This window comes from Neoarius graeffei, chromosome 2 (assembly GCF_027579695.1).
Source record: "Neoarius graeffei isolate fNeoGra1 chromosome 2, fNeoGra1.pri, whole genome shotgun sequence".
In the NCBI taxonomy this organism is placed as follows: domain Eukaryota; kingdom Metazoa; phylum Chordata; class Actinopteri; order Siluriformes; family Ariidae; genus Neoarius; species Neoarius graeffei.
The window spans coordinates 84,939,154-84,951,538 of NC_083570.1; the positions used below are offsets into that span (position 1 = coordinate 84,939,154).

A 12,385-nucleotide genomic window follows, 5' to 3' on the forward strand; every position below is an offset into this window, starting at 1 on the left:
TTGACTCACTGTTGACCTTAAGTATGTCTTCAGCAGTTTTAATTTTGAAAAGCTTCTTTCAGCAGAAGCTACTGTCACAGGTAGTGTAACAGCAGAGGTAAGGAGCGCGTATTTCTACATCCCCAGCCGTATCAGAGGTGTTGTAAAAAAGGTTTTCAACCTTACATGAGCCAGGGCACACTTTTTTCAATGAAAAAATCTCAAGGCACATCACCAATAGAAAATGTTGACTGAAACTAAAACTCTGTTGCCAATATTTACAATATACAGTCATTCTATAATTTTCCACGGTACACTTGGTGATCTCTCACGGCACACTAGTGTTCCGCGGTACTAGAGTTCGGCAGCACAGTGGTTGAAAACACTGTACACCACTGATGCACTTGGTAACATCTCCATTCAATAACTCCATCCCTCCTTTTTGGTGGGGTTTTGGGGGTGGGCCCCTGGGCATACTTTGCGCTCTAGGCAATCGCCGGCGCTGGTAAAGAGAACACATCTGAGTGCTTGTTTCGTTTCCCTGCAGTCTTGACGCACTGAGATTGTTTCTTGTTTTCAACGCGTTTATTATATTTTCCTCCAGGAAGCTCTTCGCAACATGGTTGCTTGAATGAGCTGCTAAACTGTCATTTTAATGAGAACACAGATCAACAAAGCAACTTTGTTTTATTTATTTTTTTAAATGTGCCAGGCACCATTGGAATATCTCGCTGCGAAATGTGTTCGGTGCATAAAAGACCTTTACTTCAGGCCAGACTGCTCAACGACACCGACAGACTGCTCCAAGTGCAGCCATATTCAAAACAAGCAACAGATCTATGTCAGTTATCTACGTTATGCAAAAACACTCTTTAGCCAACAACACTTAGGCTATTACATGGCCAAAACAGAGAATAGCCGCGGATGCGCACTTGAGCGCTTATTGTTTCATGATTATATAACAACCACCACCACACCCCACCCCACCCCACCTTTTTTGACAAATCGCACCCTGACTACATGCTTTGCTGTACAATTAAATTAGGCTACGACATTACAATGCTGACTCGTTTTCAGAATAGTGGAAGTCATAATTTTTCTCCCCCCGTTTCTGCGCCCCTGGATGGACGCAGCGCCTTTAGCATTTGCCTATATTGCCTATGCCACGGGCCGGCTCTGCTGACGAGGGCCTTTCTGTGTGGAGTTTGCATGTTCTCCCCGTGTCCGCGTGGGTTTCCTCCGGGTGCTCCGGTTTCCCCCACAGTCCAAAGACATGCAGGTTAGGTTAACTGGTGATTCTAAATTGACCGTAGGTGTGAATGTGAGTGTGAATGGTTGTCTGTGTCTATGTGTCAGCCCTGTGATGACCTGGCGACTTGTCCAGGGTGTACCCCGCCTTTCGCCCGTAGTCAGCTGGGATAGGCTCCATCTTGCCTGCGACCCTGTGGAGGGATGAAGCGGCTACAGATAATGAGATGAGATTATAATGCTGACTCGTTTTCAGAATAGTGGAAGTCATAATTTTTCTCCCCCCGTTTCTGCGCCCCTGGATGGACGCAGCGCCCTTAGCATTTGCCTATATTGCCTATGCCACGGGCCGGCTCTGCTGACGAGGGCCTTTCTGTGTGGAGTTTGCATGTTCTCCCCGTGTCCGCGTGGGTTTCCTCCGGGTGCTCCGGTTTCCCTCACAGTCCAAAGACATGCAGGTTAGGTTAACTGGTGACTCTAAATTGACCGTAGGTGTGAATGTGAGTGTGAATGGTTGTCTGTGTCTATGTGTCAGCCCTGTGATGACCTGGCGACTTGTCCAGGGTGTACCCCGCCTTTCACCCGTAGTCAGCTGGGATAGGCTCCAGCTTGCCTGCGACCCTGTAGAACAGGATAAAGCGGCTAGAGATAATGAGATGAGATGAGATATGCACTTTAAATGCAGAGAGGAATTTCACAAGTGTGTGATGAATAAAGTTATTCTTTCTTTGCATGTGCCTAAGACTTTTGTATAGTATTCATCTCATCTCATTATCTCTAGCCGCTTTATCCTGTTCTACAGGGTCGCAGGCAAGCTGGAGCCTATCCCAGCTGACTACGGGCGAAAGGCGGGGTACACCCTGGACAAGTCGCCAGGTCATCACAGGGCTGACACATAGACACAGACAACCATTCACACTCACATTCACACCTACGCTCAATTTAGAGCCACCAGTTAACCTAACCTGCATGTCTCTGGACTGTGGGGGAAACCGGAGCACCCGGAGGAAACCCACGCGGAGAACATGCAAACTCCACACAGAAAGGCCCTTGCCGGCCACGGGGCTCGAACCCGGACCTTCTTGCTGTGAGGCGACAGCGCTAACCACTACACCACCCTGCCGCCATATTTAATAATAATTACTTAACAATAGTAAGAAACGGAATCAAGAAAATAAATGCAGAGTTTGAGGTGAAACGTGCGCTGTATCTTTAAGTGACACTGTGATCTGAGTGCTTTCCGCCATTTCCGTCTCTTCTGTGCAGCCGGTACCGTCTGTCACTCCAAACCCAGAACCGTGTGTGTGGGTTTCAAAATACAGTAATAGTTCATGTCACACACAGCTGTGTAGGGTAGGTCTGCACAACTCACACACTTCATACACTGTAAAGACATGCATGCGTTTAACAAACCGCCATGGAAACTGGCGGCTTGATGAGTGAATAAAGCCAGTCAAGCAAAGGAGTTAAAATTAGCCTGAATGTAGAAGGGCATAGCTTAGCATAGCATAGCCTAGCATAGCTTAGCATAGCCTTTTGGCTAATAACAATTAGCTGTCCTGTTACACGACCTTACAAGCTCGGTGTACAGCCAGAAAATGAGTATTTGGTCATTCTGGTGCTAGTTATATATTTTGAGTAGTTTAATCTTTAAAATGTAAACGTTATTACTTTTATTTGCAGTGTTGTGTTTGTAGCTTGCGTTGCTTGACACTATTCACTGGTTACAGGAAGCAAAACAAAGCGTATTTTGCTCAAGAATATAAACACACACAACAAATGATGTGTGAGAAAAGAGAAAACTGAACTTTAAAGTAAATGTTTTATTTTTGATAATTCATGATCAGTGTGTGGAAAGGAACAATCAGGAAAACTTTGAATGCTCTAACTGACAACTACTACTGACAGTATGTGCTAGCTAGCTAGTTTTATAGACAGCTTTCAGTAAAAGTTATATGATATAAAAGGCGGTTCTCTTGTACCTGGAGGTATTGGCAAACAAAAGTGTGTGTGTGGATTGCTGTTGTTGTTTTTTTCTTTCAATGAATTTACACTAATATGTAAGCAGATATCATGATCACGATTTGGTCGTCTTGCTTGTATAACGTGTTGTTTCTGGTTTGTTTTTCCAGCACTCAGTCAGATACATAGAAGTTTCCATCTGTACTGCATTCAGATTGTGGAGTTTCAGATGCTGAGCCATGGATGAGGAGGACAGCCAGGACGAGCTGATCAACAAGAACCTCTCTCATGGAAAAGGCAAAAGACCTACCACATCTATTCTCTCTGATGACGGTATCATGTATTGATGTACTTTTTTTTTTTTTCTTTTCCCCAAGGTGCTGATTTTTCAGGTCCTCTGTTCTTGGGGTAGATTACCTAAGGCCTCCGTCACAGTTATTCGGAATTAGTAGGAATCAAGCAGAACCAGACGGAATGAAAAATTTTTCAAAATTTGTGCCACATTCGGGCGGGAATTTCAAACTGACCAACATTCTTACAGCTTTGTAAGAATGCCGTTCGAATATTTAGAATGCGCTTCGAACCCACCTCGAATGATTCTTGCACATTCCAGGTGTATTAGCTTTCGAGTGCAGTTCAAATGTAGTTGGAACACTGTAGGAATACCTAGAATGCTGTAAGAATATTAAAAATGCACTTCGAATGCCGTACGAGTGCGGTTCGATTGCTGCCCGAAGTCTGGTCAGAAGGTGCCTCGAATGCTGTACGAATTCACCTCAAATGCAGTCAGAACGCTCCCGGAACAGCCGCCGAATAGCAGCTCGAATACTTAAGGCCTCTGCATGCTCTTATGACAAGGCTTTCGCAGATAGCTTTTCGCAGACAGTTGTAATTTATTGTTGAGCGGGGGAATAGGCGTGCGCGATGTTATTCACCGGCACAACGCAAGGGGGCGCGAAGTCGCTAGGAGTAGTTGGTGGGTGTGGTTAGTGGAGTGTTTATCCTCCGGTTACTTATAATGACTAGAACTTTTTTTTTTTATAATGACTAGAACTGGAGTCGTATAGATGTACGTACTTCCTCAATCAACCGCTCTTCATGCTGCTCCATCTTCGCTCGTGTTTTTAAAAATGCCGGTCGTGAAAACAAAACAAACCGGAAAAGTAGGGAAGCGGAAGTGCGTGTACAGCGGATGTAGAGTGGACCAATCAGAGCCCTCTTGTCTGCGGCGCTGTCTGCGAGGCTTCTGCGGTGGTCACAATTTTTGGGAGGTGCGCGCAGAGCGTCTGCGAAGGTGGGGGGGCTACGCAGACACTGTCTGCGACACCGTCTGCGAGGACTGGGTTGTCAGCATAAATTGGCCTTTAGAATGTACTTCGAATATCCCGGAAGATAAGAAGAATTTTCATTCCGATGGCATTCCAGCTCATTCGAAGGACATTCTGACGGGATTTGAAGTGGCTTGCCATTTCGATTTTTCCCTTGAACGCGATCAGAATGTTTCGAATGCTGTTGGAATGCCGTAAGAATATTTAGAATGCAGTTAGAATACACTTCGAGTGCCGTTCGATATTTCTCCTCTTCGAATGCACCTTGAATGTTTTGAGCATGAGCAAAACATTCGGGCCGGCCACAAGAATGGGCCCGAATGTTTGGAATGCAGTCAGAATTTTTAGAATGCACTTCGAATATCCCGGAATATACGAAGAATTTTCATTCCGACGGCATTCCGGCTCATTCCGCCTCTAGTGTGACTACCCTATAAAGATGGAACAGGATGTCTGCAGGTCTTTAAAAGTCTTCCTTAAAATTAAATCTCTTACAAAATAAGTGTCTAAAAACTGCAAATGCTCATGGTTATAATCTGACAACATCTTTGAAGGGATGCAGAGATTTTTTTTTTTTTAATCAAGATTATATCCAGTGGTGTAGCTCATGTACATGGAGTTTGTGTAGTTTTGGTATTCCACTGAATAAACAACACGTAATTGTTTACTGTCGCCTCTGAAAGTCTTGGAAGACATTTGGGATTGAGATCAAAAGATGAATGTGAGACAATAGAGCAGAATCCCAGCTTTCATTTCCTGATATTTACGTCTAGATGTGTTAAACAACTTTGAATATGACACCTTTGGTGGCAGACCACCAAAATATTTAGATGAGTAAAAGCGTAGGAACAGAGTGTCTTTATAGGGTAGTCACACTAAAGGTGGAATGAGCCAGAATGCCATCGGAATGAAAATTCTTTGTATATTCCGGGATATTCGAAGTACATTCTAAGTATTCGAGCTGCGTTCTCTTTGAATTCTTAGATGTTTGAAACATATTCGGCGGCTGTTCCGGGAGCATTCTGACTGCATTTGAGGTGAATTCGTACATCATTCGAGGCACCTTCTGACCAGACTTCGGGCAGCAATCGAACCGCACTCGTATGGCATTCGCAGTGCGTTCTTAATATTCTTACTGCATTCTAACAGCATTCTAGGTATTCCTACTGTGTTCCAACTACATTTGAACTGCATTCGAAAGCTAATACACCTGGAATGTGCAAGAATCATTCGAAGCGGGTTTGAAGTGGATTCTAAGTATTCGAACGGCATTCTTACAAAGCTGTAAGAATGTTGGTCAGTTTGAAATTCCCGCCCGAATGTGGCACGAATTTTGAAAATTTTTTAATTCCGTCTGGTTCTGCTTGATTCCTGCTAATTCCGAACAGCCCCAATTCCAAAAAAGTTGGGATGCTGCGTAAAACGTAAATAAAAACAGGAATGCACTGATTCGCAAATCCTTTTGCGACTTATATACACTTGAATGCAAAACAAAGACAAGATATTTAATGTTCAAACTGAGAAGCTTTATTGATTGATTGATTGTAAATATACACTCCATTCTGAATTTCATGCCTGCAACACATTCCAAAAAAGTTGGGACGGGGCAACAAAAGACTGGGACAGTTGTGGAATGCTAAAAAAAAACAAAAAACCCAACAACCCGTCTGTTTGGAACATTCTACAGATAAATAGGTTAATTGGTAATTGGAAAGGCTTGTTTACAAGTTGTTTACAAGTAAGGATGGGGTGAGGTTCACCACTTTATGAAAAACTGCATGGGCAAATAGTCCAACAGTTTAAGAACAATATTTCTCAACATAAAGTTTGAAATAATTTATCCGTATTTGTTCATCCATATCCATAATACCATTAAAAGATTCGGAGAATCTAGAGATAATCTCCGCATGTAAGGGGCAAGGTCAAAAATCAACATTAACCTGTGACCTCTGATCCCTTAGGCGGCGTTAATAACCGACATAATCAACAAATCAACATTAACCTGTGACCTGATCCCTTAGGCGGCGTTAATAACCGACATAATTGTATAAAGGATATTACTACATGGGCTTGGGAACACTTCAGAAAACCGTTGTCGGTAAACACGGTTCGTCACTGCATCAACCATGCAAAGCGAAAGCCATACATCGACAACATCCAGAAAAACTGCCAAATTCTCTGGGCCGGAGCTTGTCTGAGATGGACTGACGCAAAGTGAAAAATGTACTGTGGTCTGATGAGTCCACGTTTTTAATTTTTAATTTTTTAAATCATGGACGTTGTACCCTCTAGGCCAGTGGTTTTCAAAGTGGGGGGCGCTAGGGGCCTCAGAAAGTTGGAGGGATGATGACAAAAAAAAACAAAAACTTTTTTTAAGTAATTATTATTAAATATGGCGGCAGGGTGGTGTAGTGGTAAGCGCTGTCGCCTCACAGCAAGAAGGTCCTGGGTTCGAGCCCCGGGGCCGGCAGGGGCCTTTCTGTGTGGAGTTTGCATGTTCTCCCCGTGTCCGCGTGGGTTTCCTCCGGGTGCTCCGGTTTCCCCCACAGTCCAAAGACATGCAGGTTAGGTTAACTGGTGACTCTAAATTGAGCGTAGGTGTGAATGTGAGTGTGAATGGTTGTCTGTGTCTATGTGTCAGCCCTGTGATGACCTGGCGACTTGTCCAGGGTGTACCCCGCCTTTTGCCCGTAGTCAGCTGGGATAGGCTCCAGTTTGCCTGCGACCCTGTAGAACAGGATAAAGCGGCTACAGATAATGAGATGAGATTATTATTAAATATATTGTAATTAGTTTTTTAATCATTATTATAAAATATAATTATTAATAATAATACATCATATCGAAACGTTGTTTGCCATGCTCATCTCTCCGATTGCCTGTGACGTTGCGGTTTGCGCCATTTATCAAGCTGCTTTGCTCCTCAAGCTAGCGTATTGCTAGCGCAAAATGGACAGGCTTTTGAAGAAGAGACCGAAGGAACAAACCAACAGCCCTGCTGTGGAGGACACTGCTGCGCAAAAAACTAAGAAGTCCTGGCCAACTAAAATCCAAAAATATGAGGCAGCATACATTAAGTATGGCTTTACAGCCATACAGAAAAATGGCCATGATTGCCCGAAATGTGTCCTCTGTCTGGAGACCCTGTCAAACGAGTGCTTAAAACCTTCGAAACTTCAGCGTCACTTGGTACAAAAACATCCGACAGATGCTGAAAAAACAGTAGATTTCTTCAGATGCAAAGAAGAGCATTTGGTCAGGCAATCTGCTGCATTCACCCAGCAAGCTACTGTCCCCGAGCGGGCCCTGAAGGCATCATTTTTAGCCTCGTACCACATTGCTCGTGCTAAAAAACCTCACTCAATTGGAGAAGATTTGATTTTACCAGCCACCAAAGACATTGTCCGAGAATTGCTTGGTGAGGATGCTGCCAAAAAAAAATCGATGCTGTCCCACTCTCTGATAACACCGTGAGCCGACGGATTGGTGACATGGCTCAAGACGTATCTGCTCAGCTGTTGGAGCAGGTGAGAGCCAGCGAATACTTCGCACTTCAGCTGGATGAGAGCACAGATTTATCCAATGAGGCCCAACTGCTTGTGTACATCAGATTTATTTCACAGGAAAGATTTGTGGAGGAAATACTATTTTGTAAAGCACTTGAAAGAAGAACTACTGGGAAAGACATTTTTCAAGTTTTAGACGATTACATCGAGTCTAACGGATTGGACTGGATCCGTTGTGTGGGGGTGTGTTCGGACGGAGCCGCGGCAATGACCGGGAAGATCAGTGGAGTGACCGCTCTCATTAAAGAGGAACAGAGGGCAATATATAGAGTAAATATAACAATAAAACACACATTAACGAACCTTATTCAAGACTTACACAAGTTTTTTGTTCTAAGGTTGGAAAGTTATAGTGTTTTGAAAGTAGCTCGAGCAAACTATTTCCGCAGTTTGAACAGCCCGCCATGATATTAATTTTATCCAATCAGAATGCACGTTCATTTTCTCTGCGTAACACTCATGACGTATGTACGTGCCCAGTTGTGTTGGCTCATTGAGGTTGGGAATAGCACGTGTGAAATACCTGTTTCTGCCTCTTGCGACGATTTCGCAAGTCCACGGGTGGCGCCTATCTCATTGCAGCAAATAAATTCTGCTGGACTCGTGAGCAACTCCACGTTACATTTTCCGCACGAGCACCACGCCGTGTCACCTGCACGCAGACGCTCTGCCCCACGCTCGCCACGCCCATGGTCAGCATCAGTCTCATCCTCGCCGTCATCCGAGCTTTCTTCTCTTATTTCATCACCGGAGTCGAGAGTACCTCTCCTAGGTTCAAACTGGTACCCTTCTAAGCCATAGCCTGCTTGCAGTGTGTCTTGCGGGATCTCTTCGTATGATTCGACAGAGCTGTCGCTTTCACTTGATGCGCCCGACGCCATGATTACATGCTTATCTCCTCTATTTCGGAGAGTTCCGCTAGTGCAGTGGGTAGCGCTGACGTCACGGTCTTTTAAAAATGGCGACTCTTGTGCGGTTTAGCGTATAAAGTATTATATTTACAATTACCAAGATATTTCGTTGTTTTCTAGTATATAAATCTGATAGAATACTTAAGAATACGTTACTTTGTCACATCAGCAACTGTATATATTATATTTGGTACCCCTTTAAGCAGAAGGCCCCGCATGTAGTGGCCACACACTGCATGCTCCATCGCAAGGCACTGGTCGCAAAAAGGATGGATAACGAGTTGAATCAGGTACTACAGGAGGTTATACAGTTTATTGTTCAGTGCGAAAATATTTGTGTTGAAAACATGTTAGTTAATAATATTCTTATGCTAAACAAATGTAACAATTATTGAATATTGAATAAAAGTAAGAGAAAACATTCTAAAAGTTGATGTTTCTTTACATATTTTGTAGCATTGTCTGTGGGTTTGCAAAGGGGTCCCCGGCCAGAAGCTAATGCTGTTTGGGGGGCCTTGGCATGGAAAAGTTTGGGAACCCCTGCTCTAGGCTAAAGAAGAAAAGAACCATCCAGATCGTTACCAGCTCAAAGTTCAAAAGCCAGCATCTGTGATGGTATGGGGGTGTGTTAGTGTCCATGACATGGGTAACTTGCACATCTGTGTAGGCTCCATTAGTGTTGAAAAATACATACAGGTTTTTGAGCAACATATGCGGCCATCCAGGCGGCACCTTTTTCAGGACGTCCCTGCTTATTCCCGCAAGACAATGCCAAGCTACGTTCTGCATATGTTACAACAGTGTGGCTTTGTAATAAGAGTGCGCATGCTAAACTGGCTGGCCTGCCTCCCATTGAAAATGTTTGACCCATTATGAAGTGCAAAATATGACACCGCAGACCCCAGAATCTTGAGCAACTGAAGTCGTATATCAAGCAAGAATAGGAAAGAATTTCATGTTCAGAACTTCAACAATTAGTGTCCTCAGTTCCCAAAGGTTTACTAAGTGTTGTTAAAAGAAAAGGTGATGTAACACAGTGGTAAACATGCCCCTGTCATAACTTTTTTGGAATGTGTTGCAGGTGCCAAATTCAGAATGAATGTATGTTTATAAAAACAATAAAGTTTATCAGTTTGAACATGAAATATCTTGTCTTTTGTATTGTATTCAATTAAATATAGGATTTGCAAATCATTGTGTTCTGTTTTTATACGCGTTTTACACAGCGTTCCAACTTTTTTTTTTAAATCAGGGTTGTAAATTAAATACAGTATATAGCGAAAAACAAAAGAATTGGTTTTGCCGTTCCAGTGCTTTCAGAGTGGACTGTATGTGAGGTTGTGTGGATGTTTTTCGTCAAGTATTTAATGACAGCTTTTTTGAATTTGGCCTCAGGACATTTTAAGGGTCATTCAAAAATCTTGAAAGAATTACATTTAATCTGAATGCTGCTGACACTCTGAGATGGTGTATTTATGTTGATTCCGATCTAATATTTGCACATTTTAGAGGAAGATGGCGAAGGCTCACTTGAGGAAGGTACAGACAGTGAGGAAGATGTTTCCCAGGATGGAGAAGATGAAGGTGGCGAGGAAGAGGATGAGGAAGATGAGAGTGATCGTAAGGACATGATGATCCTTTCAGTACTTTGGGTGCTATATTTTATCTTAAATCCTGAAATGTTTGTTTTAAGACATGTGGATATACAGTGTGTATGTGTACCAATACTGCTCTCTAATAGTAATTGCAATTTTGGAAGGAATTACAGTGAACAGGAATATTGGGAATTTTTTTTTTCTTGTGAGAAAATATAAAATGTATAACATATTCTCTGTTATGGACACAAAATAATGCGAATTTTGTGTTAATTACAATAAGTATTCAGGGAAATACGTATTCAGACACTTCTGTTTTTGTTGTTTAATATATTTCCAGTGCGCACATTCATATACCACTTCATATTTACACGCATAATGTCTTGCTTATAAAACAAATGAGCATATTATAAATGTAATATTGTTGACTAGGGTCTGACCAATAAATTGGCGCGCCTATGTTATCAGCTGATATGAGCCAACTGCCGATAAATTGGTATTGGCATTTATAACCAGGGCTTTGAACCAGAATTTTTTTCCTATTGGTTCGTTCCGAACAGAAACGGAATTTTAACGTTTCCGGTTTTGGGTTCCACCATTAAATAGACGTTCCCGAACCGGTTAGAACAAAAAAATTTCGTTCCCGGAACGGTTAATTACGTTCCCTGTCAGCTGTTTAACAAATGGCTATAAAATTATGTCTCTGTCTCATCCGGCTTAAGCCAAATGTAGGCTAATTCTATTACAACCTTCATTAAATAAGACAAGAAATAATTCAAAACAATTATTATTTCAAATGTTGGCGATTTGGATTCTCAGTATGTCTTCCCATCTACACAAACAGAAAAAGTGCCAAAAATGAAAGATAATTCGTTTAGTGTGTTACCAAAGGCTAGTCAGGCCCTATAGAGGGCTACCGCATGACGTCACCGCGCCGCGAGATTTTGTTAGGCGCCATATTGGAAGACCAAGTACACGTCTATGCAAGTACATGCATACATAAAACAAACTACACCTGAAATGTAGCCAGGGCCGGTTCTGCCCTAATCTGGACCCGGGTGCAACATCGCGCAACCCCCCCAAAAAAACCACCAGTCTAAATCAGGACAACCATCACATAACTATAAACATTTTAGATCAACTATTTTAACTAAATGGGCTATAATAAATAAGCCTGCAGGCAGCCACGGCGGGCTGCCTCAGAAAAGTAACCATTTGTCCTACCTTAAAACTCGTTTTGCATTTTCTGCCTCCTTTTTTGTATTTTCGACCCTGCGTTTATTTTCTTTCCTTTTCTGAAAACCCGATTTGTGTCCACTGACGAGTTTGTTCTGCTACCAACGAACTAACTCGTCAGGTCTCGTCTCTCGAGTCCGCGATGATTCCCGTGGGAAGGGCAACAACTGATACATTTTTGCAAACAGCCAATAGGGAGGTTGCAACGTTCAGGCTCTTCTTTGCTCAGACACTCAGTAATGGAGACGTGATAGTAGTCCACCTTCCCGCTCTCTCCATTCAGTCAGCGACCGTCACACAGGAAGTGAACCCCAGCGGGTCATAGAAACTTGCGCAGGAGGAGAATGGCTTTTTTATTTGTAGGCTACGGAAACTTTGAGGAACGAAATAAAAACCGGTATTAACCGGTTACCATTATTTTTAATAAGCGTTTCTGTTCCAGAACATAAAAAATAATAAAGTTTCTGGTTTCGTTTCTGTTCCATGTGAAATAGAAAAAGTTCCCGGTTTTCATTCCTTGAACCGGTTCAAAGCCCTGTTTATAATGGACAATAAATAAC

General features: G+C 42.8%; 1 protein-coding gene across 5 annotated transcripts in view; it reads left to right on the forward strand.

Annotated features, from left to right (window-relative positions):
• Positions 1 to 2,491: 2,491 nt before the first annotated feature.
• phrf1 (PHD and ring finger domains 1) overlaps positions 2,492 to 12,385 on the forward strand; it is a 60,165-nt gene continuing 50,271 nt past the window's right edge. For 2 of the 5 annotated variants that reach the window (XM_060915101.1, XM_060915102.1), the window contains exons 1-3: positions 2,700 to 3,041; positions 3,360 to 3,522; positions 10,504 to 10,614. In XM_060915101.1, the coding sequence (XP_060771084.1) occupies positions 3,429 to 3,522; positions 10,504 to 10,614 (205 nt within the window). In that variant the 5' untranslated portion in view covers positions 2,700 to 3,041; positions 3,360 to 3,428. Of the gene's footprint in view, positions 2,581 to 2,699; positions 3,042 to 3,359; positions 3,523 to 10,503; positions 10,615 to 12,385 lie in introns of those variants that run through there. The other 3 variants (XM_060915100.1, XM_060915099.1, XM_060915103.1) reach the window with 3 other exon arrangements.